At 48.5% G+C, this 25,558-nt stretch overlaps 1 protein-coding gene, 1 long non-coding RNA gene and 1 other non-coding gene across 11 annotated transcripts in view; all 3 read right to left on the bottom strand.

The window, feature by feature from the left end:
- The window catches only part of LOC133225184 (uncharacterized), a 32,118-nt gene extending 13,836 nt beyond the window's left edge, over nucleotides 1–18,282 (bottom strand). The window contains exon 1 of one of the 4 annotated variants that reach the window (XR_009729046.1): nucleotides 18,121–18,282. This is a non-coding gene — a long non-coding RNA (uncharacterized LOC133225184). Of the gene's footprint in view, nucleotides 1–2,763; nucleotides 3,021–3,380; nucleotides 3,609–11,742; nucleotides 11,876–18,120 lie in introns of those variants that run through there. The other 3 variants (XR_009729048.1, XR_009729047.1, XR_009729049.1) reach the window with 3 other exon arrangements.
- Nucleotides 14,018–14,089, bottom strand: TRNAT-CGU (transfer RNA threonine (anticodon CGU)). The gene has a single exon. It is a non-coding gene; the product is annotated as a tRNA-Thr (tRNA).
- A 5,439-nt stretch (nucleotides 18,283–23,721) lies between the features above and the next one.
- RAB11FIP4 (RAB11 family interacting protein 4) overlaps nucleotides 23,722–25,558 on the bottom strand; it is a 109,380-nt gene continuing 107,543 nt past the window's right edge. For all 6 annotated transcript variants that reach the window (XM_061377321.1, XM_061377327.1, XM_061377326.1 and 3 more), the window contains one exon: nucleotides 23,722–25,220. In XM_061377321.1, coding sequence (XP_061233305.1) covers nucleotides 25,104–25,220 — 117 coding nt within the window. In that variant the 3' untranslated portion in view covers nucleotides 23,722–25,103. The remainder of the gene's footprint in view (nucleotides 25,221–25,558) is intronic.

Genomic DNA, 25,558 nt, shown 5'->3' on the forward strand with positions numbered 1-25,558 from the left:
GCCCCAGAAAGGCACTGATAAACAGAGAGCCTTGCTGTACTGCCCAGAACTAGCTCAGTGTGGCCTAAGCATTGCCAAGTCTGACTGATGAAGAAAGCATATTTGTACACACAGGAAGATTAGCAAGAGGCATAAAGTTTAGAAGTGAAAATAAAACAAAGCCCCATTATTAACTTGGGGGGGGGGGGGGAAGGAATAACTGAGTCTGCATCTGAGAGAGCAAAGGACATTAGGAAACCTTCAGAGCTAAAACAGTAATTTAACAGCTTTCCACAACTCGCAGCAAAAGCTTGAACCCTCTTCTTTAGCAGCATTTGCCAAGTGCTAAACCATTGCCTGCCCCCAAACCAGCCTGCAGAGCAATATTAGTTCAAAATAAAACAAAGTAGTTTTACTTTGTAATCTGACCCCCCAAAAAAGTCATCAGGGGCATGAGGGAATGTGCCCTTCCAGCCTGAGCTGGAATTCAGAGAGAATGTTTAAACTCAACAGTGTAAAACAGATGCTGGGAAACACATCTGCACTGCACTGGATGTTCTGTTCTATGATGCTACGGTTCTTTGGGGCACCAGCAGAAGTGGGAAGGCGCCCATCAATGCAGTGCATGGGGCAACCATCTAAATATTCACTAGTAATGTAGGTGAATGGAGAAAACAAAGTACATTCCTCCTATCAGAAAGCCTGTCAATTCCAGCAGCTATGAACTGTATCCAGCTAGTGCAAACACATAAATGTTGCTTGGAAATTTGTATCCTTTCCCTCATGGCAAATGCCATTAAGAAAAACAACTCCTAAAAATGACTGGGGAGCTGGAAGCTCAAGTGTACACGTTTAACAAGTCCTGATGACCACAAAACGCTGAGCGCTCTCTCCCCAGGGAAGCCAGGTTTCGACTGAATCCCGAGTGATGCACTCGAATCAAGACAGGAGCTGTAGCTGTGCGAGGCAGCACAGCAAGTTAGATTTTTGGGGGGCAGAAACTTGCCAGAGTTACTTAAAGGCAGGAAGAAACCAATTATTGCTGGGAAAAAACCGTCCAGATTATGTTCGACCTGACAGGAGCCAAACGCAGCCTGCACTCAGCTCCACCAGGCAAACCACAATTAAGATCTATGGAAGAGAAAACTCCAGCTTAGCCTACCGGCTAACCCAAGAGCCTGACGAGCACCACAACCAACCTCGGCACAATCCGCTGCTCGCCAGAGATACCTCAGGAGCTCTACAAGAAGCTGGAAGGCTCATGCTAAAGAGGCACAGAAACCTACCCCTGTCCCCCCTTTCACACCATCGGGTTTTAATGTTAATGATAGGGCCCTGCGTGCCTCAAGTATTTTTACCCTCTGCTCATCTTCTCGCAGCTCCGTCTCGTTCCAGGCAGATGATTAGAATCACATTTCTGTGATTTCACTGCAGATTAATTTCGTTCAGAGCCACAGATCTGCAGGGAGAAGAGGGCTGCAAACAGGCAGCAGCACGGTCCCGAACGGCTGCCTCGCCTCAAAGGCAACACAAGTTTTGCCTTTACTCCTTACTCTCACATACCTTCCCTTCGCGTGGCCACCAGACAGTTCTGTGGGACAATGGGCACACGGGGGAAACAAACAGGCACCAACTTTCCTTTAAATGTGGGTTTCTAAGGAAGCTCCCATCTAGTTCTTACAAACAGGTTTATAAAGAGAACAGGCCCAAGCAAACCTGAGTGCGCCTGCTGTCCCAGAGCCAGGCAGCGCAGGCGCTGCACACGGGCACAGCCTGTGTGCCCCAGCACACATCAGAGGAATAGCTGGTAATGTACATTTCAGTATGCTGTGCACAAGTGCCTGGATACAAAGGGCTGAAGAAAACCCCACAGAGGGCTGCAGTACTGCGTGCAATTCTCTCCTAGCTGAAACACCGATATTGCTGTTTTTACAGGCAAATGCTACAGATTACAGCACTGAAAACGGTTGGTTTGCAAAAATCCCCCGAGATCAGAGCATGAAAGTTGCACCGAGTGTGTAAATCCCTGTGTACACACGTGCAGAACGCAGAGCCCTGCAATGCTCCACAAGGGAGAGAATGAAATTCTAAGTGGCATAAATCGCCCCCCCCCCGAAGATTTTAATTTTCCATTTGCTTGTATAGAGCTCAGCCAGCAGAACACTGTGGCCACTTGGCCTTTTCCCTTGTTCCAGGCCAGCACCATCGACTTCACAAGACAGAAGTAGAAACGGCTCTACATAAATCAAAAGAATTGTGAGGATCCTCAAAATAATTCTAATCCAAGAACTTAAAATGTAACATAACACAGAGGGGCACAGAAGTTATAAATACGATACTATATAAGTAAAAGAGTTGTATCCAGAGTTGCACATACACTGTGCCCAAAGGGGCACAGACCAGTGTCTCCAGCAGTGCAGTGTGCCGAATCGAAATCAAAGACAAACGGTAAGGTACATCGGTAGGAAGGGCAGTAAAAGCACTTGAGTGAAGAGGATGAGAATTACCGGGTGCCAAACCGCTTCTTACGTGACTTGAGTTGTTAATAATAATTGTTTGAAAAGGTAAGAAAAACCACGCATGTTTTCTGAAAGCGAAAGGGGTGAGAAGGACGCACATGGCCTTGAGGGAGCGAAACCGGGCGCTCGCTCCCTGCCAAGGCCGGGCCCGGGCACAGGGTCCCCCGAGCCCGGCACGTCGGGGCCCGGAGTGGAGCCGCAGGCACGGGTCAGACGCGCCCGGTTCAGGCCCTTTTGGAGGTGGAAGAAGTCGAATCGCACTCACGGCTCGCGGAGCGCCAGCTCCGTCCGGTCCCTACGGCACCCACCCGCCCCAGCGCCAGGAAAGCGGCGGCTCCGGGCACGGCGGCACGGCCCGAGCGAGCGATGCCCGCGCCGGGCTGGGCCGGATCCCCGCGGCTCCGGGCAGCAGCGCCGCCGCGCTCCATCTTCGCCCGCTGCGAACCCGGCAGGTCCTGGGAGCCGAGAACTGGGACTTTGTAGGCCAGTTGAAGACACGAACCTCTCATCTCGCCCGCAAAGACCCAGCCCTCAGCTCGCCCATCAGGCGCGGGCTGCGATTTCTCATTACTGCATTGAATCGAACTCCTCGCTCCGGCCGGTGCCCGCTGCCAGCGCCGAGCCCCCCGCACCGGGATCACCCCCTGGGCAGCAGCCACAGCCCCGGCCGGGGGACAGCGGCCAGCGCCGCCCCTTCCCGAACTTGCGAGGGGTCCCGGAGCCAGTCCCACACCTCGGGCCGGGCCCGCAGCCCCCGGGGCCGGGCCCCGACGCGCATCGTGACTCGGCACCGCCGAGCCCGAGCCCGCTCCTGCGGGAACTTCGTACGCGGGGAAGGGGAAGCGAAAACACCCCGAACGGTTCGAACGGCCCCTCCGTTACCTGCTCCGATGGAGGAGGGAGCACGGGAAGAGGGCTCGGGGGGGGGGGCCTGCGGCCGCCACCCTGCCCGGGCCCGCAGGTCCCCGCGACCCCGCACGGAAGGACCCGGGTTAAGCTATCACCGAGTGGGGAGAAGCAGCGGGCGACCGCGGTCCCCGCTCCTGGTCCCCGCAGCCCAGCCGGGTACTGAAACAGGCACCGACCATTCTGAGACTTTTTCCACCCTTTCTCTTTGCCTTTGCCAAAGACACAATTAAAAAATAGAGGAAAAAGGCAAAAAACCAAACCCGCCGCCACAAGGGACATGGCAACGTTTCTCTCGGCTTTTCCAACGCTGCCTTCGCCCAGCGAGCTTCTAAAGTCTCGACCGACAGAGAAGTAGGAACAGAGGAAAAAAGCCCTGAGCCCCCAAAGGCAGAAATCAAGGGGAAAAGGAAAAAAAAAAAAAAAAAAGAAGAAGAAAAAATGAAGAAAATAAAAACAAAACCAGCCCCAAAACGCAGCCGCCCCCACCCCCGGCGCCCTCAAACCGGCAGAGTCGAGCTGCTCGCAGCAGCGTGGGGCGCAGTCCCGGAGCGGCGGAGTTTCTGTCCGGCGGCAGGCACGCATCCCTCGAAAGTTTGCTCCACGTGTTGCGGCCGCGGCCCGGGAGGGTCGGCGCGGCCCAGCGCACCAGGGCGGTGCGGGCCGGCTCCGCCGCTCCCGCGCCGTTTAAGGAAGCGGCCAGTCCCCACCCCTGCGCCGGGCAGCTCCCGCCGCAGCCCCGGCTCCGCTCGGCTTTGGAGGCTCTCCCAGGCTGCCCCCCCCCGCCCCCGGCCCTCCCCGCCGCTGCCGCCGGCCCCGCACCGCGCAGGAAATGCGCTCCGCGGCCCCCGCCGCCGTCCCGCCGCCGCCCGCCCTTCCCCGCGCTCCTCCCGCCGGCGCCTCCGCCGGGGCAGCCCCGCCGTGCCGGCCCGCGCGCCCCGCGGACACCGAGGGCGGACGGCGCCCCCTGGCGGCCGCTCATCGCCGCTGGCGCCGGGCGGGGACCGCACCGGGCCGGGGGTGCCCGGGGCAGCGGGGCCGGATGGAGCCGCCGAAGGAGCTGCGGCTGCGGAGCTGCCCGGGCCGGGCTCCCCGTGCGGCGGTCCGAGCGCCGGGTACCCTCGGCCGCGCTGCAAGCCCCGCGCATCCAGCCATTCATCACCCCGGACACCACCCAGTGGCGGCGGCATCCCCTCCGCACGCCCCGCAGCCCTGACCCGCTCCTCATCTCTCGAGACATCCCCTGTATGCAGCTCTTTCTGTCCACCCTCCTGCATGCCTCCGAGTAGCCGTGTAGAGCCCTTGTCCCTGTCACAGGGATGTCAGAGGACACGCTCTCCCCTCCGCGTCCTCCCTATTTTCATTTACACATCCAGTGAGACTGGGAGAAATGTCTGTAGGACTGAGAAATCCCAAGCGCAAAGTACAGCAATCCAGGGTACACAATCTATAGAGGTTTTGTGCAGACCCATTCATTCATACATATGCTCAGTTTAAAAAGTGCTTTGAGAAAATACTACAAGAGGATTTTCCTTCTTCCTGCTTTTTGGTCTGGCATTATTCCTCTGCACAACCACACCTGGACATTTTGGAATGAAGCTTTTAATGTGCTCTGGGTACCAAACCAGCATGCATGGGCCCTGCCCACAGGTCACAGGGGCTGGACACTAATCGCACCTTCCTTTAATCTTTGCTACAAAAAAGGGGACAGAGCACACACACACAGACACACCACATTGAGCTTCAGCTCCTTGCATGTCCATACCCTGCACAGGTTACTCCAGTGTGGTACAAAGTAATGACCCATCGAACAGCATGCTGAAGCCATCAGAAATATAAGGACTGGCTTCAAGGTTTTGTCCTACAAAGATAGGGGACATCACTCCCTGTTCCTGCAAGATGTTGGCAATCAAGGTGATGTTCACTGATGATCGCAGCAGGAACACAGCTCCAGGGAGCTGAGCAGCAGGCCCATAAGAGATGCAGACTATGGTGAACTTACAGGATAGGATGGGATTACCAACACACTGGAATGTCTCAGTCATACCTTTTGTACCCAGTAGGAAAACCTCAGCTAATCAAGCAGCTCCAAACTGGGCATCAAGAGCTAAAGCTAACAAAAACAAAGCCAGAATCCAGAGGACTCATCTTTTAAATATCTGGGTTCAACAGAACACATGCACATCTCTGCTGTCTACACTGGATTTTTGCCCTGCGACTATACAGAAGACACATAAAACAGCCACGTGTATGCAGGTTGTACTAGAAGATTTTGCATGTTCAGAGCTTTATGATACCAGCATCACTGTGGATGTGGCAAAGGACTCTACCTGTCTTGTGTGGACAGAGCAGAGCAGAGAGAACTTGTACTTGATTGGTCAAGTAACTGCTCTCAATCACCCCTGCGAAGCATCCTCTACACAAAACATGTTCCTTGGCTGGAAGCCTGATGCATATTTAGAGCCAAGGAACATGGTGTTTAAAACCTATAGCAGAATGCAAAGTGAATCATGGGCCATGGGCAAAAAAGTCTGAAAAAGGAAAGAAGTTGTATGAGCAGTTTGGAAATAAGATGATGGAAGGTACAGAAACGAATGGTGACACATAATAACATGTTCTGCAGGGATGATGCCCATTGAGTACTGACAGAAATTAAGATTTCCACATTAAATCACTTGGGTTGAATGAGGAAAGGCCTCAGCTGTTAGAAATTAAGGGACTGTTACACAGACGCACATCACATTCACCAACCTCTTCTACTCATTCTTTTTTAACAGTTTTTGCCCTTTATCTGTATCAAAGAGCTGCTCAGAACACCACAGACCAATGCTGAACACAACACATTCATAGCAAGTGATGTGCCTATGCGTATGGTGAGAGCACGTGAGAGAAGTTTCTTCCTAATTAAGCTGATGGCATCCTGCTTAGTGATCTCCTGACCAACTGTTCCAGTTGCTGCTTTCAGCAGCCTCATACATGTTGCCTCTTGCCCCCGCTGGTACTCATGTGCAGCGCCTCTTAATTTCCATGAGAACAGGGCAAGACTTTCACACAACACCTTTGCCCAGCAGGAGCTCTTACACAGAGAACCCAATCCCATGGGATATGCTCAGCTGCTGGCAGCCCGTACCCACTTCCACTGGCAGCCCTTTGGTGGTAACTGGATATGGCACATTTCAGGCAAGTCTTCCCTTGGCAGGAGGTACTTCTGTACCTGAGAAGGTCAGGTCTTAGGACTTCATCTCCTCTCTCAAATACCTGCTGGCTGCTCTCCATGGTGTGCAGAGCCCCTCTGCTGGGAATGCATGACTACAGCCCCCGCCTGGACGGGAGCTGGGAAGAGGATTAGCTCTGCATTCAGCTCAGATGCAATCGCAAGCGTATCAAGCTGTAAAGCACCACAACTTTCCCAATTCTAAAAATAAGCACATGTAGTTTGTTTCAAGCAGTTTGGCAGCCAAGGGGCTAATACACTAATAACATGGGGCCAACAATAGCCCAGAACAATAACTGCGGAACAATAGATTCTACCACTTCTGAAAATAGCCCTGCTTGGAAAAGGAGAAAACATTTTTACAAGAGCCATGAACAAGATGCAGCAGCTTCTTTATAAGTCTCCACAAAGGCTTCACAAAGCCTTCACTCTGGTGTGTATCTGGACTCTGTGTGGACTCTGGAACTCCCTCCAAAGTCAGGAGGGAAGCTGACCAGGACACCCTTAGACCTTGTGGATGCAGTGTGGGCTAACTGCATGCATGCATTAATCTGAGTTTTTCTTTTTCAACCCTGCCTATGCTTATGCAATACTCTCTCTGCAAGCAGATCCATTGATTTGTTAACTCTCCAGCGTGTGGCACTAAGCAGTTTGTAAGCAAGCAGGGCTTGTAGCCAAGAGCTTGGTATTTCGGCATCAGGCCTTGTTGACAAAGAGACTGGGTTGTCAAAGAAGTTAAACTTGAACATGATGTAGCAAGAGAAGTAACTGAAACTCCATGATGGCACAGCATGAAATTCCCTGGTCTTCACCTGAAAATATGGATTCATGCTGGAGACTCAGAGTCTGACTTCTGTTTAAATCAGAACACTATGAATAACAAGTTTATGATTAAAAGTTTCAAAATGGGCACATATGATCTATGGGAAGGAGCTGGGCTGCCCCCACGTACCTCTGCAGCAACACTGAGCAGCCACGTCTACTAAAGACTTACCAAAACTGCAGTCCTTCCAGGATCTTTACTACAACCTGGCTGCTCAGCTCTGAGCACCCACGTTAACACCGGTGAGCTCCAGCATCTTTCTGGTAACCACTCGGACATGGTCTGGTTCTCTGTTCACTGGCCAGGGCTCTGCCCATTCAAAGAACCTCTGGCACACTGTCACTACAAGATGAATGGGACCTTCACATTTAAAGCATGTGTGCTTGTGCATGTATGGGGGAGAGGAGAAAAATCACAAGACTAACAAGCAATGATTAAGCTCAGAAATAATGGCTTCCTGTTAAAACACAGAGCTATGTCTCTTCTTAGTACAACTACCTCATCCCCAATTGTGTCTATTAAAGACAATTACTGGGGGAGACAGATATGTGTAACCAGATGTGGAATCAACGGTCACGTTATGCACAGGGCCATATGCAGCTGAAATTCTTTAGGGCTGAATGAGTTACAGATAAAGAGATGGTGTGTGTGTTTGTGCACAGGGGAGCAGCTGTCAATGGGGAAATCCCCTTAGCCCACTCTAATCCTATGTTCCACAATCTTCAGGGATTAGACAAATACACTAACATTATTTACTGTAATGCTCCCTCCCTGGGGGGCTTCAGTCCATGAAATCCACTCCAGCATTTGCAAGTTCCAGTTGTGAAATTGTGTGTGCTCTATATTTGGTAGCTCACAAGTACTCTTTTAGTTGGGCCTGGAGTGATGAAAGGACAGGGGTGAGGAATTCGGCTCAAGCAAAGGCTCACAGGGAGCAGGCTCAGGCTTAAAGGGGGAGCTCATTTCTCACTGCATGGGCACCAAAGCACTACAGTGACTGCTGAGGGGGGACCCCGTTCACAGGACTATACAAGACTGTGAATACTGTCACAGTATTACTCCTCCCATTTACACCCTGAGAGTATGAAGCAAGGCTTTAAACCCAGCTATGCCTCATGTGTCTTCTGCTTTCCTTTTTCTATGATGAAATACGTGTTTGAACTTGGGTACAATCCTTGTGAAATTAGTGACAAGGATTCCATGGACCATGCACAGTCCTCACAGTCCCCTCAGGCTCTCGTGACTGTCTGGGTTCAATGAAGGCCACAGTGCCCAGCAGTAAGATATAAAAGTTGCAGGCTGGGACTCCCAAGAACCCTCTAACATACTTGCAATGCTGGCTGATAGCTCCATCTCTTGCTTAAGCTTAAGCTTCCCCTCTAGGTTTGTTATAGCTTCTTCGAAGACAGTGAACATTAAATTCTATATTAGGCTGTCCTTGCCTTGAATTCCTCCACAGTTTAACTTCTTTAACTTACATGATTGCACCAACTCAGCACTAGAGCTTGAATTACCACAGCTACAAAGGAGATGGCGAGCCACAGTCAGAGACCTGAAGAAGCCACTGCTGTTAGTACAGGAGCAGGTTTGGCCTCAGGTCTTTCAGGCAGCAGCAAACAGAACACTTTAAAGGCAGAGGAGTTTAACAGAATCACCGATGGCTGAGGTTGGAAGGGAGCTCTGCAGGTCACCTGGTCCACTCCCTGCTTAAGCATGGTCACCTAAGGAAGGCTGCCTAGGACTGTGTCTAGGTGGCCTCTGAACATCTGCAAGGATGGAGACTCCACAACCTCTGTTCTTTTCATGCGGTTTACAGTTAGGAACGTGAATAAGCACCTGAAAGAGGGAGAGGAGCAGGGCTTCTGTGGGCAGCAGGCCCTGTGCTGCTGAGGTTAAAGAGACAGGAGATGGGATCAGAAATCTTCCATCCATCCCCCTTGCTCCTTCTTCCCTGAATAACTGAAGTTCATTTCAGACACACTGCCTGGAGTGTCAGCTGGCACTTCTGGGCCTCACAGAACCATTCAGTACCCCTTTTTCCATTTGAATTCTGTTTTCAGGGGTTCCCTGGGGAGCCCAAGGCATGGAGCACTGCTCTGCACTACACACACGACAGTCAGGACTCCTGCTCCCTCTCCTGGGTGCCCACAGAGCTCAGTCACAGTCCCACTGCTGCCACTCATGATGTTACACCTTGCTCTCATAGGAGCAGCACCAGTATGCTCTGCTGACCCCTTCATTCATCCTGTCTCCCTGGACCTTGTCATTAGTATCTAATTAGAGATGACAACAACAGCAGCCTCAGCAATTGCTGCTCTAAGAGTTGCCACTCCTGTACCAAAGCAAAAATACAACTGGGATCCTCACAGAGGAACTTAACCACTGCTCCCCTCCTCACGTTTCTAGAGAAGGGGCCTCCAGTAACTGTCCCTTGCACACAGTATGAAGAGACTCACTTTGCCTCTTCTACAGTTGCCATAAACAGAGTTTTCAACAGGGAGGAAGGTCACATTTCCTATCTCACTGTCATTGCTTACATTGTTGGATACTGCAGCATCCAGTGGATTACTATTTGCAAACATGTACCTGCTTCTCCAGCAGAACAAATGGAGTAATTTCTGTTTGTGCCCAAGCCTTCGGCATGCAGACTAAACCATTTTTTATTCATCAGTGGTAAAAGGCTACAGCCATTTGACTTTAAACACAGACATGCTTCTGGGCTCTCTTCCAGGAAGTCTGTGTCACCCCGGCTGTAGATCGATATGTTTGTCTGCAAAGTCACCCTTTTGATCTGTAATTTTTCATTTTGACACAAGAAATGCCTTTTGGTCAAACTTTAGCCATCCATTAAGTTCCAGTCATAATGAAAATGGGAATCACATTGCTGTAGCCATGTGAAGATTTCCACAGTTTGGGGGTTATTTACTCATGGGTTAATTTGCTCAGCCATATAGTTGGGATTCAGATGATACTGCAAATCCTGTTCTCCTGCCTCATACAAGCTCCTGTCTCCTCCCCAGCTCTTGGGTGGGGGGCTCACTGCAGTCATGGCTTTATAAGACACTTTGTACATTTACTGTCTAACCTGCAGGAACTGTTAGTGCAGTTTTGTGCTGCAGGGGCTGAGCATCCTCCCAGCTTGGCCCTGTCCTTTACCATGTACAAAACTAGGGCTCTGGCCAGCACATGGCTCAGGCAGCTCTGCTCACCCCTGGCACACCACGCTCTGTTTGCACAACTCAGCACATGCCTTCTCTTTCGAAGTTCAAGGTTTCAGGGCTTGGAATGTTGGGGGGGGGATTCCTCCCCCCCTTTTTTCTGTTAACCCCCAAAGCCATGCTGTGGAGGGATACCCCCAAAGCAAAGAGGTGGGAAGACAATTTGACACGTTATTAACAGGACAAGCAGGTCTGAGCAGCGTTTGGGAAAATCCCCCTGTCCGTCTCCACACAGCAAGGGCTGAGCAAGGCTTTCGCATGATCTCACCACTCTCTGAGCCAGACACACAGCTCCTCCTGTGTTGCCAGCACACTGGTTTTCAGTTGCTGAAGCTTGACCCTAGGGAGGACGCGACAGACACTCCGGAGAGTTGCAAAGCGCTGGAAACACGATTCTAATCTGAACAAAGAACATCACGCTTTTAGTCCCCATTCACATCTTACCTTTCAAAAGCAAGCGTTTTGAGTCAGCCTCTCACAAATACATGTAATGCACAACTCAGAAACATTGCTGTTATAACTGAGTCATTTTTACTCTTATTTTAAAGGGGTCGTGAAGATGTCTGAAGATGAATAACCGGTTTGTCAAACCAGAATGGTCAGGAAAAGCTGTATCTAAATATGGCCAAGGTTTCCAGCATATCTTTTAAGTACTTTAATTGTAATATATTTTTACTAGATAATTAAAAGGGTTTCATTTTAATCCTCATTTAATAACACCTCATTTAACAGAGGTGTTATATTCAGAGGGAGGCTGCTCAGTGCTTTCTGGAATAAAATCAAAGATCTTAAAGCAACTCAAATGGGGCACCTAAAAATCTGCATGGTTTTGGTCAAGACTTGTGTCCAAAATAAACACCTCTCCCTCACCCCCCAAAAAAAAGACCCAAACCAAAACCATCTCCAGCACAGCTATGACCAGAGCATAAGCATCTTGATTAAAGCTCACTGGCACTTCAGGACTGTAACTACTCAGCTAAAACCAAAATCAAACTTATCACCAGAGTGAGCGTTTCCAGCTTTGCTAACACACCACACAGTGCTCCTGTCCCAGGTAAGGCAGGCCAAGCACAGCATACGCACCTGGTGACAGACACACACGTGGGGCCAGACTTTCACATCCTGAGCTCCTGCTGCAAGAAGTCTCTCCCCTTAAGTAACCACAGCTTCTGTTACTGAGGCAGGGCTGCAGCAGTTTGTCTCCAGGAGGCTCTGCACAGCACCTTGCCTTGGTGTAAACTTGTGAGGCCAAAGGCAGGGCTCCCATCCTTCTGAGCCAATTAGAGCTTTTCAGAGGGGACAAAGTGCTCTGAAAGCTTTACCTGTTGAAATGTGGTATTTATAGCAAGGCCTCCACCCAGTCTTTGCCATACAGGAACAGCTCTGGAATTTCTTGACTACTACAACCAACACATCATTTTTCACGTTACATTATCACACACCAGCAGTGTGCCGAGCAAAACCAACAGCCCTAAAAGATGGGTCCTCAAGACTGGAAAAAAATACCTGTGCCCTGGGATCAGTCTGTCTGTGAAGAGCTGGGAAGGCCTGAAGACAACAATGGGAGCAGGATGGCACACACAGAACTGTGTGTTACTAACCAGAAAGGATTCAGGCAGATGAGCTTGTTCCAAGAGTGAAGATTCACACCAGCAGCCCTGGTACAAAGCTTTCCTGTGGGCCCCTCCCCGAGGAGCTGGGCAAAGAGCCTGCAAAGGACCTTCCCAACAAGACACCCGGGAGTTAGAAGTGAATATTCCAGTTCTTCAGAGACTGAAGTGAAGCAACCGGTAAGCTGCCTGACTGCGTTACAGCCACAGAGAACAGCAATGCCAGAGCTTCATTGAAATACCAGGTTCTTAGTCCTGGGTTCATGGCACAGGTTTGGGCAAGACTCAACTGCTCGGGTTTATAGGGTGGCAAGCCTGTTTCTGGGAAGACCTCTGTTTCACAATTGACTTCAGCCAGAAACAAGCCCACAGAATCCTGAAGTTCTCTGCAAAAGCTGCAAGAGGGCTTTTGAATAATGAGAAACAGTTTAGTTTGACATCCTGATGCGAGACAATATAGAATAAAGAGGAAAAGGTCAAAGCAGGGGGTTTCAAAGCTGAAACTTTCATCCTCAAAAGCTTCCAAATGAGTTGACAGGATTTTGACAGCACTGTAAAGTCCAAGTAAAACTGCAAGTAAAACTGTATTTTTCTAAACAAGTTCTAAATTGCTTTTCCTTTTCTTATATCAAAACGTACTACGGGGGTTTTTTGTGGTTTATTAATAACATACTGCACAACTGTTTTGTATCAACCTCCCCAGGCACCTTACACACTTCTAGTACCTACAGAGAGAGGCAAACAGCCTCCTATCCAGTCAGTCCCAGGCTAAGTGTGACCATTAAACAGCAAACCACAGCTTTTCAAAGCATCAAAGGAAGCAGCTAGTTTTTTCCGAAGGGGCTCCTCAGCTCTTCCCAGTTATCAGCTATTGTGATTTTGCAGTGAAATTATTCTATTCTTTACATATTTTAAGCTGTCTGAAAGCAGCAATAATCAAAGTGGTGTTATAGAGAGCCAGCAGAAACGCCCTTGCACATGTGTAAAGCTTCACACAGCTTTACACATTAAAAATCGAGCAATCAAGGTCAATTCTTGTGTAAACAGTGCACAACTTCACTAAGCTTTTCATAGCTGTATTTGTTTAGTCCAGGAATCGTCCTCCATCTACCATTTAAGGACTCTATGTAGGAGCATTACATCAAACCCAGCACGTACAGAGAAAGTAACAGCAAGACAGATTCATCACGTCCAAGCTCACCCAACGCTTGCCACAGCAGCGCAGAGCAAACATCATCTTTATTTTAACTCCTATTCATCGCATTCAAGACAACTGTCCCGAAGCAGAACACAGAGAAATCACTCCTGCGAGGAAGCCTTTTCCATGCTCCCTCAGCACAGGAACGATGCGCAGGGGACCACGTCCAGCACCAGGACCGTCCCAGGGTGCAGGGCTCTGCCCCCGCCCGATGCCTCCTCCCCACAGCCAGGCTGGTGGAAGCTGCACGGACGGCACTGAAGACACGCGTGAGCTCACCACAGCGCCCACAGCCTCCGCATCAGCGCTGTGGCAGAGACCCACGGACACTGCGGACACCCCACTAGGTGCACGGTGCAGTTCCAGGGGGTACTGCTGCCGCCCACAGCATCTGTTTGCCCCGCTCCTCGGGATCCACAGCCTCCCCGCTGCGCTGGGCTCCGGAGCGGATCTCCCGACATCCGCGATCGAAAGCAAAAAGGGGCCGCAAACGAGGCGGCGTCCGCGGCCTCCCCGCGGCGGGGCTGCCAGCGTAGCGCGCTGCCTCGGCAGGCACGGACGGGGTTCGAACCCGCGATCTTCGGTTTACGAGACCGACGCCTTACCACTTGGCCACCGCGCCCGACGGGCTAGCAGCACCGGCGCGCCGCCAGTGGAACGCAGCGAGCCGCCCGCCCGCCGCCCGCCCCGGGGAGCTGCCGCCGGCGGGGCGGAGCGGGGCCCCCGCCGGCACCGGGAGAGGCGGCGGCACCGGGGGATGGCGAGCGCCGCCCGCCCGGTGCGCGGGGCTCCTGCAGGCGCGGGGCGGGGCACCTGGAACGGGCGTGACCGCCCCGGGCGGCGGAACGGGAGCCCCGCCTGCGGAGCCCGGCTGCCAGCGGCCCCTGCAGGAGATGCCTCAGGACGCCTCCTGCTCCAGCCACCCTTCCCGGTGGCCACCAGCAGCGAGGGCCGCACCGGTGCTCAAAGACCACGAAATTACCGGCGAACATTTGTACTTCTTCCTCCCGGCTGACACCTCCCGATGTTTCCCCTGACAGCAAAGGTGCGCATCGCTACGCTCACGGAGTCCCAAGGGAAAACAACAGCTCTTCTGGATGGAAACAGCCAAGCGCCGAGCTCACAGAGCCCCGTTGCTCTCCCGTGTCGGGCACCTGCTAAGGAGGCAGCACACTGGCCCCAGCTCCCGGGTTCGGGACGGGGGAACACTTCCCGCAAAGCAGGAGCAGTGGGAGCCAGCCCCACTCACGATGTACACGGGCCCAGACTGGTGGCCCCCCGCGCTCTGGGAGCCCAGCAACAGCGTTTCCACCCCTTCCCTTGGGACGGTATCAGGCAGTCTAACGTGGGTTTGTGTCAGGAAGTGTTTCCTGATATTCAGACTCTGTTCTCACATTTTACTTCAATCCCATTATCTTCTGTTTACATAGTAAAATCATAATAGCATAAATCATAAATACAATACTACATTATTAATATTTCCTCCTTTGGGTTTCCAGCTACCAAATATTTAGTCTTATGGCTAATGCTTGGTCAAAATCCAAGAAATGAATCAGCTCTCGTTTTTATCACCACTGGCTGTAGGGCAGGAGGCTGTGGTTCTGAACCATTATTTAGCTTTGCACTGAAACGTTTCCTTCTGGTGTCTAGTTTTCAAACATCACTGGGTGGCAGAAAGTGATTCGGTATTTTTGGACTTTGTAAGCAAAAAACCACAAACCAAACAAAAAGAAAATAAGAAAATCCAGGCACAGTTAGAACCCGCTACCAATTTGACATAATACAAGCCCTATTTTTGCTTTATACCTAGGAATTTGTAACCTGGCACCACCACCTGTCTGATCAGATCTGAGTCACACAACCTCTACTACAAGAACACGTACTGCACTTGCAACATGCTCCTTTCACAAACCAGTAACACACGTCGGGGCTGAACGGCTCATTCCAAAGAGACAGGATTGCTTTCCCAAGAGCAAATCCCACTTTTAGGTGTTAATACATTGCACCCAGTGTTTCCAGGCCGGCCTATGATGCCAAGGTTAGGGTTTGATACCACAACATCCCAGGGCAGCTGGAGGCGGGCCGCAGGAGCTGGTGGGGTTGCGGGACTCACAGCTGGTTTTCAGCCATGTCCCACAGCCTTGGCGGCCCTGGGCTTTGCGGTTCAGGTGGCCGGTGCTGAAGCGCTCCCCCTCGCACAGGCAGCCTGGACGCGCTCCTCCCTGATCCAGCAGCAGCGATGCAAAAGAGCCCAGCTGTCACCTGCTGGGGGAAAGCTCCGCTGCCCCCACCGCCCGGCTTCGGGGCTGCACCTTCAGCCCCCACAGTACTACACAGCGTTCGCACGCTGCTTTTCTGCAGGGCACCCCACTCTGTGCTTTGCACAGAGCTCAGATCGATCCCAAAGGCTGAAGGTTGGGGGCGATTTCTCCGTCACACAGATGGAAGGATGACTGAGGGCCAGGAGCAATCCTGCCTGGTGACCATTCAGGTTTTAAATAAAACCCTGAGCACATAAGGAAAGCCACACAGTGGCCAAGAGAGACTGCGAGGAAACACCTGCAATTTGCTTGTGTTACAGTGCAAGTCTTACACCATACAGCCTGAGCACAGCCTTTCAACAGTATAGTTCCATATACCTCACTTGGTGCCACTGCCCAGCTTTTCTTTCTTTTCAGAAAGTCTGCTCTAGGAGTAGCAACCTTAACATTACATGCTATTGCATCAAACTATTAGCTACCTTGTCTGTAAGCAATCGGAGGCACAAAGATTGTGGTGTGAGGGAATAAGGATTGAAGCACTATGCCAAAAGACACATTATCACTGCAAAATTGTATTAAAATCACCATTAACCCAGGCAGTTATACATCTGGGACAATCTTCAATTTACTCATCATATGTTCTAACCCCTCTTTTGCATCCAAAAAGCAGCTGGCTCCAAGGACAGAATTAACCCTGAGTTATGCAAGCTAGGAGAGTCCCTGCCACATTACATGTGTCAAAAGACATTCAGAGCGAAGTGACACATTCCAGACCCCCATCTGCTATCAGAGATTTGGAAAAACACTGAAACATGGGCCATCAAGAACAGCAAACAGAACAAGGGAAAGCATCAAAGTCACAGCCTTGAGACTGCTATGTGAACAAAACGTGTCTGCCAAGACAACACGAGATCACAGCCTGCTGCCAGACTATAGGAGTTGGCCACTGCACTCACTCGGTGCTCACACGAGATGTGTTTCCCCTCCATAACGGCTTGCTTTGCCACCATCCAAGTCTTCAGGAGTCAAAGCTCCTGCAATCTATTTCCTACTCTGCTACTGCCTCATTTAACCTATGCTACTGCCCATTTAACCTCCTTCCCTCCAAAAGATATGAGCATGATAACAATCACCTCCCAGGGAGTTCTGAGCTTTAATTCCTGGTTGCAAAGTGACCCAAAGCTCTCCCCAGCACAGTAAGAACAGCATAAATTGTGAGCAACCATTGCTGTACACTATCCCCAGCATAACAGCTGATTTACTTTTCCAGTGTGTCTTTCTTGCATACTGGTAACTGATGTGGAAGTAGGTCAGTAGTACAGCACATTAGCCTGGGCTGACAGGGGTTAGCCTGAGATTTGGGAACAGCACTGCTCCTTGCCTCTCTGGTGAAGTGGTTTAGCATACACTGCAGGCAGTTTTCTTTGAGCTTGCTATTATAAATCTGACTATCCAGCACCTCGTTGCCATGAGGAACATGGGAACGGGGAAGCCTGGGAAAGTAACACACAGGTAGGCTGCTCCATTATTCATACACTTTGCTCTGATTCCCCAAACACCTGTAGCTACTAGGGAGAAAAGCTGCCCAGCAACTGCATGGGATGCTATTGTAAAAGATGTACAGCAGGTCCAGAAACTACTGACAGCCAAACCAAAGCAGTCTGTACACTATAATCACTTCAAGATCATCAAAATGCTTTTTAAAGGAAAACATTTGTGCTGCAAAGCCGTAACTCAACAATGAAGTCTCTTCAAAATCCCCTTTCCCTCACTTCGCGCCCAGCTCAGGCAGAGCTTACCACCTTAGACCCCGCTTCAGGTATGAAATAACACACCACAGGCCTAGTTCTGTGGCTTTACATCATAATTCCCACAGGTGCAAAACGGTCACATTTTCACTCATCAAGGACACAAGCAGCACCTGCTGGAGCAGGCTGGGTGTGGGAGCAGCAGCTCTTCAGAAAGCAAACTTCAGCTCCATTAAACCCACCTGTGGAAGCACGACCCTGCGGCCATGTCGGTGTGGTACTTCCAGGCGCACTCTAATGGCTTCCCTCCAACACGCTGCCAGGCAGAGCTGCTTCACCCCAGAAGCCATGCTGTTACCTCACAAAGGCTCCGTTTTCCCCTGTAAGCAGCAGCCAGCACCTCCGTGGTCTGACCGCGGCTACCCTTCCACAAAACAAAGAGCCCCTCTTTTCAGGAGCGGTGCCCACAGACACCTCTGAGGTGCCCACGGCGCCCTCCCCTCACTCCCTTACAGAAAGCAGCCTTGAACCAAAACACCCACTCACTTCGTCGGTCATTTTTCACTCTACGCAGTTAAAACACCCCCGGAGAAGGTGGCAGCGGGCCTGGTACCTCAAACAGGAGGCGATTAAACAAAACGTACCTCAGAGTGCCGGCCGAGGCGGCCCCGCGGGCCCGGCTGTGTCCTCCGCCGTCCTGCCGCGGTGGGGACTCGAAGCCCGAGGGTCTCCGTGGGTCCGCGCTGCCCTGGCGCTGTGCCGCAGCCCCAGCCGCTGCCCGAGGCTCCCCACCGCCCCCAGGCCCCTTCCGGGCACACCTGGGAGCCGCAGCTGGGCCCGGCCATGGCAGAGCTCCCCCTCAGGCCTCTCCCCAGCGCGGCGGGGCAGGGGAGCGCCGGTGCCTTCAGCCTCCTTGCTTCTAAGGCAGCTCTATGTCAAGCAGGTGCCAAGCTCAGTTAAAGATTTCTGCTCCATCAGAATGGAACACAGTATTTTATAGTTCAAAACTTCGTGTTTTGGGACATTTAGGGGATACTGGTGATTTCTTTCCTGTGACTTACCACAATTTATTACCTCTTTGTGCCCAGGGGCTGGTGAGCAGGTATTGATAAACCACGAGATGTGGGAGAGGGAACAATTCAAGCATCTCACCAGATGAGGGGGTCAACACTCAAGAAATGAAAGCAGCAGCTCAGGAGCAGGTTGATGGGAGGGAAGGACACGTCTAGGATGGCCCAGTTTCACAACCACCTACTTAGCTTCCCAAATGCATCAGGAAAGTACTGGGCTACAAACCCCAATGGACCTTTAGTCCCCAGGAGCCAAAATGTGGAAAGTGACACACTGAATTCCTCACATCTGCAAGAGGAAGATCTCCAGTCATGCAGATCCGGGGTTTGGCCTTACAAAAAGCTGCCACAGAAGCCATGGATGGAACAGGAGAAACAATCTAAAGCATTTGCCCCCTCTAAGAAACAGTCTATGACCTGGTAATGCTATTTCTCTTTCCATTTAATAGGCAAAGTAAATCACTTGTCCATTCCCACAAAAATAATCCCAGACTGAAGTTAACCTGAAATGGGCGACGTGTTCAAACGAGGTTTTGGTTTGGTGTCCATTCAAGTATAAACCCCAGCAATTTTGCTTTAGTATGAATAAGAAATATAACTGCCAAGTCAGGACCATAACATTGATTTAGGTGTTTTATTACTTTGAATTAACTAAAACCAGTAAGTGGATAGAATGGATCTCATAATGATATTACAACAATAAATCTGGGGAGTGTGTGAGACACTGCCTTACAAAAGAGACCCGCCATCTGACACAACATTTCTCAAAGACAGAGAACTGCTAATTATGTTGAATTTCATTTGCTACATAATCTCGACCATGACCTAGTGCTTCTAAAAAAACTGTACAAAATGAGTCGTTTTTACATCTCAGAGGCACATGAATACAAATCTGATCTATTATATATATACACATGTACATTACATGGAAACCAGAGATGAAGATCAAATTAAAAAGTGTATATCAAAAGTGCCCAAAACAGGAAATAAAATGTGAAAATGCATCTTCACAACAGAGAAATAAAAGGCACAAGTACTAAAATATGTAACCATGCAAAAAACGTCAGTACAGGCTGTGCACCAAAGCAAACCAAATGACTCCCACAACTGATATTACAGTAATTCCCCAAAATACCTCAGTATTTAAACGTATCATCAGTGCAACATTGGCTGCCCTGTAGTGTATTACAGTGTTCATATGATACGAAATTCTTAGTTCCCCTTCTGACTTCCTTTCTCCAACGCCAGAATAATTTAGCGGTGGATAAAGTATTATACAGAACAGGGCTGATGTTGAGCAGTGCAAGATCATCACTCCTCCAAGATACTCGGTGGAAGAGTAACCACATCCCTCCTGCATCCATCATTGTCTATGTATTATTGACTGTGTGTGTGCCAGAACTAGCACCTCTGCACCCTTTGCCAGGGTGAATGTGGCTCTGCTGAGTGATGTGAGAGCTGACAGCTCAGATGTCATACTTGCACCACTAGAAACAGATTCTTGGAGTAGGTTCCAAACTATACTACAGAAATCCATGTTTGTTAATATATGTTTTCATCGGGTTTAAAGTAAAAAGTAATCTCTTCACAATTACATGTTTGAACAGGTACTCCTCTCGCAGCTGAACAAAACTTTCAGTAAGCATGGACAAGTTTTCAGAACACAATGTAGCCCTGGCAGCTGGCTCCACACTGTGGCAAATGATGGTACAGTGACCTGAGTTGCAGATATTTCTACAACAGTATTTTGAATTGAAAAATACTGAGAAAACCACCCCAAGGATGCTGCAAAGGAACAAGATGCCAGCAGCTCTTGAACTATACCCCTTAAAATCAGCTGTGTTACATCACCTGTCATGCATTCTTAACAATGTTTCTTGAGTAACAAATGAAATAACTGGAATATGAGCACTGCTACTTACACTAGAACCAATCCAGGAACTGCTCAAAGTTTGAGTCAAGTTTTCACTTGAATCAATATAAGCCAAGCCACTGATTTGGCAAGTGTTTGATCAGCTGCTACTTCCTTCCTTCCTTGGAAAACATCCCTCTGACCACACCATGCAGTATTTGTTTGAAGAGAAAACCACTTTATATTCACTGCCATTAAAGAAGGGGAAAAAAGTATTCATTTATTTGTAAATTCTACTTCTTAGATTCATCATTAGCACTAGGATGCAGAGACTGCTGAGCAGTGACTGATGGAGCCGGCCACGGTGTGTGTTTATGTATTAGCTTCCAAGACCTCAATTACTAACCAGACCAGGGAGCCCACATACTGTAGGCCAAGATCCTGCCTGGAAAGTAATGCAGTTCTGCTGAAGTGAACTGGGCATTGCTGTGTTCAGCATTGCAAAGTATTTGATGCACACATCTTTGAGAATTAATAACGCTGTGTTCAACTCCCCCCAGAGCTGGCTGAGAAACATCTGAATTTCTCCCAAGACCATAAAAGGAAAATTGGCAGCAAAAGTATACTGGAGTTTTTTTCCTTTTTGAGGCTTGCTATAAATTAGCATATTAAAAACTTCTTAAAAATAGATGGGATGGTTACAGTTTGTCACTGCTGCACTCCAAAACATGACAAATTCTCAAACAGCTTGCATCTTTAATAGAAGTTATTCAGAAAGCTGAAACATACTCTTTTATGTCAAGGTAATTTTGAATCAATATCGCACTCCAAAACCAGAACTAGGCAGCAGCCTAAGAGTGATGTATGGAGGAAAGCAGCCAGTATGAGAAAAATCTTGAGACCACATTTCAGGTATTCCTAGGTGCAAGTTTTGAAACAGATTATTTTCTGCAGTAGCTTGAGTGTGGGATCAGCTTAAGGATGGACAGCTGCTGGTGAGCAGCAGTCATTTGTTTCACTGTACAAAAACACGTGCAGTGGTTTGCAACTGGTTTGACCAGAATACCACTTAGCTTTTCTGAACCTATACCAGAATGAGCTAAGAAGCAGATCAAGACCCAAGCACCCTGGATTGTATTTGCATCCCCAAGGGTTAAGTGAAAAGCACGGATCTGACACAAGAACGTTTACTGCACTTGAGCAGTACTAGAATGAGATGATACCATGTTTCTCTATCTGAAGTTAATTTACCCAGGGAGGTGAAGCCATTGTTCCACCCACAGTGACACTGACACACAGGCAGGCTGTACTTCCCCAGCTGGGCTGTGGGCACAAAGCAAGCCCACGATAAGGAATTTATCAGAGAACAGACACTGAAACTAGTGCTTCACTATCTCCCACATCTCCTGTCTCCTCTGCCAATGTGGCTGTCTGACACTCTAACCAAAATACGCAACATCAGTATCTGATTACTCTCTGCTCACATGACCCATCAAAATATCCCCTATTATCAAATTACCTGCATGTCATAAAACATGATTTCTTTTCTGGGATAGAAGAGTTCTCCAAGGCTTGAGCTGCAAACAAATTGGTCTAATATGTGTAGTTACTGTAGCTACTCAGTCTAAGAATGCAATTGCTAATTGACATTTTTAGAGGTGGATGTCTTAGAGGAAAGTGTATCTGTCAGTGAAACACCTCTCCCACCTCCAAATCACATTAGTTGTCAAACATATCAAGCATCTGGATATGTATTTGAACATAACAGAAAGCAGTAGCACACCGAGGGCCCCACAGGAGCAAAAGCGTAACTTTTATGCAATAAAACAAAGCTACGAACACCAACATGGTGGTAAGACAACTCTTCAAATGCAAACACTGGAGTAAAAGCTTCTAAATGCTAAAGCAGTTGGGTACAGAGCTGCACAAGAAGTCCTGCAAGCCTTCAGAAAACCCACTGCTGAGTACCACTTTGCCAAATACCACTTTCAGGATTTCAGCCAGACTTAGTGACTATTACTATTAGTGGCTATTCACTTCTTACATATAATTGCCTGCAAATACCTTGACCATCACTACAGTCATGTCTTCTTCTGTTCATGTCCGTGGGTCTGTGTCTCAGTGAAGTAAGCCAGGCTCTCTGCTCCTCAAGTGCTCAGCACCACTTTCAGTGAAATAGTCCTCAACATTTGCTGATGTTCTACCCTAATGGGAATGGGTTTTAGATAATTCCAATTTTGAAGCTAAGTCCAGTTTACTCTAAAAACATTTAGGGGAAAACATTCAGTTACCACTCTGACCTGCAACAGCTTCACTCATACTTAAATCCACTGCATGAGAACAGGACAGAAGTGTAACTTACCAAATACAGTCAGCTCCAGTAGCAGGGATGCTAGCTCACCCAGCCCTGCTCATCACTGCAGGTTAGCAACAGCCACCTGACAACTTGAAATAGCTCTCTGTGAACTATAAGAAGAGTAAAGTCCTTGGCACAACCCACAGACAGCACCACTTAGAGGGAAATGCCATCACTAAAGTGAAAGTGAAGAGTTCTGGCTTAAATGTTCCTCTCTTACCTTCTGGGAAGGGTGCATGCATGTATTGTCCATGACAGAACCTTTTGCAATGTAGCACATCAGAGGTCATCTTACACCATCTCCAGGCAGCAAAAGAGTAGTCTTTAAACCCCTTCCTCACCCTATAGCCTCAGGAAACCAGTCCTGAGACATCATTGTTTAAACAAGACTGCACCATTTCTTCCAGAGGACTGAAGTCTTAACACACTTTGTGCACTGCAGTGTTGTCCCATGGTTATTCCTCTGGTCCCTTTCACTTTCCAGTTACTTTACACCTGCCTGATGCAGGTACATAGAAACAAGTTGGTTTTATTGTCTTGCCTTCAAGAAAGCCTGATTTCATTACTTCCCCTGCTTCCCATCACTCCAGTAACACATCACTGAAGGCAAGAGCACAGCGATTGCAGAAAAATATATATATATTTACATCCATAACTGAATACAGTATTATGTATTCAAATTCAGGAAAAATGCATCACATATACACACCAAGATACATCGAGAGAATACTAGGGGCAAGAAACTGCCAACAGCAAGAAATACACAGAAAAGCACAGTCATTGCTACTGTAACATTCTTCTGGGGAGTGTATTCAATAGAGGAAACATCTCTATGCACTGGGGAAAGCCAGGTATTTGGGCCTGTTTTTCTGTGCCAGTTGGTGTGAATCAAAAATGGTGTTTTTACTTTTTAAAAAGTGCATGGTATAATTTTCTTTTTACCCTTCAACCATCCAAACAATTCCATAAGCTACATTATTCATTAAAATGGTCCTAGCCCGGCAGTACACAGATCCAGCTCAGGAGAACACAGGCACACATTAAAGTCCATCCTATTTAAGGCAGCATTTAAGCATACACTCAACTTTAAAGATTAAGTTCTGTCCAACTGACTTCTATGAGCAGCCACAGTACACATTTAAAGTTAAGCACCTGCACCACTGCTCATTTAAATCAGGATGCATTTCCTATTCAGAGCTTTAAATACATGTGTGTGTACCCAGCCTGGATTGGCAACTGCTGCACCACCAAGCTCTTTTCCTTTTTACTGCCCTAATGATAAAAGTCACTCCATGTTAGACTTCCCTCCACCACTGTGTTGGGACCCAGACAGTCCTCTTCACAGCTTGCCCACAAAATGTCAGTCTCAAAGGAGTGAGGTGTATCTGGGGTGGGAAAGTAACTCAACCAATAATTTCAAGGGCTGCTCCTCCTCCCCCTGATGTGAGCTATTTCATGCAATTTTTCTTTTTTTTTTTTTTTTTTCCTTTTAGTAAGAACTAGAATGTGCTCCTTCTTAAGAGTGAAGGGGCAGGATCCCAGAATTCATCTTAATGGCCCATGATAAACCCCTGAAAATAGGGGAACAGTTTTGAAGAGCTTCTTTGCCTCAATGCTACACAGGGACCCTGGCATAAAAATACACATGCTCACACACACTGAAGAGCAGGCTGGCTCAGAGCATCCCAAAGCAGGCTCCAAAGTGAACTTACATAAAAAGCACTTTGTGCTGACAGTGGCAAACAAGTGGATGGTGATTTTTTCACAAAAAGCAACAATTCTGCAATATTTTCCTCTTCTTCCCTTTTGAGTCCTTCCTTTTCCTCAAAGTGTGATTTTTTGTTTTTTGTTTTTTTTTTTTGTCCTGTGTGTGGTTTAAGTACTAAAACTAAATCAAACAGGAAATACACAGCACCAGTCAGGAACTGAACCTGGGTGTGTTAGTTGGTTTGCGGTACCCAAATTCCTGAAAGAACGAAAGAACAATTCTTGCTCCTAAAGTCAGGGACACATCCATGTGTTTCCATTGTCTTTTTTACCTTTACAACTAGAGGTAGAGTAATTTTGTCCAGTATCTAAAACAGCATGATCCAGTTATATTGTTATTACATTAATATACAGTATCCATCTTACCACAGGTATTGAAAGTGCATGGAAAAAGTCTAACCAAGCCAATTCAATGACAAATAGCAGTGTACCAAACATCATATAAACACACCCGCGCACCCACACTCACACATAGTGTATATATATATTTATAGATTAATTTACAGTATCAGAGTGTTGTTTAGATCCAGTGGCATGTGCAGAAATATCAGGCAGCTGCTGCTTTTCCTTCTCTCATTCTCTTCAATTCTTTATCTCCAAGATAGATGGATTATGGTCTAGGATTGCCAAAATGATCTTGTCCATATACTGTCGCAATCTGTAATTGATTTCTTCCTGCTCTTTAAGGGCTTCCATGAGCTGAAACACAACATTTCAAAGTTACTTTGGAAATAGTTTCACTAGTTTACATAATAGCATGAGGTTCAGGCAGGTGAGAAACTAGTACTGACTCAGTGTCACCTTCTGTGACTGGTATTCTACCTCTAGCTCCTCCCTGTTTCTCTATGAGAGACAATCTGGATGTTAAAGATCTTTACTATTAAGAAAGGTGGTGAACAGTCATCACCAGGAATCTTTTGACAGATTATTTGAAACAAATTCCCTATTTAAAAACACAAATCCATCCTGCATCCACACCATGGGTGAACCTCTTCATCTCAGAATGCAAGAGTTTCATGATACTCTACTGGCCCCTC

The sequence above is a fragment of the Neopsephotus bourkii genome, unplaced genomic scaffold (genome assembly GCF_033783945.1).
Source record: "Neopsephotus bourkii isolate Nb327-2 ecotype Australia unplaced genomic scaffold, CSIRO-AGI_Nbou_v1 NB_1749, whole genome shotgun sequence".
Lineage (NCBI taxonomy): Eukaryota > Metazoa > Chordata > Aves > Psittaciformes > Psittacidae > Neopsephotus > Neopsephotus bourkii.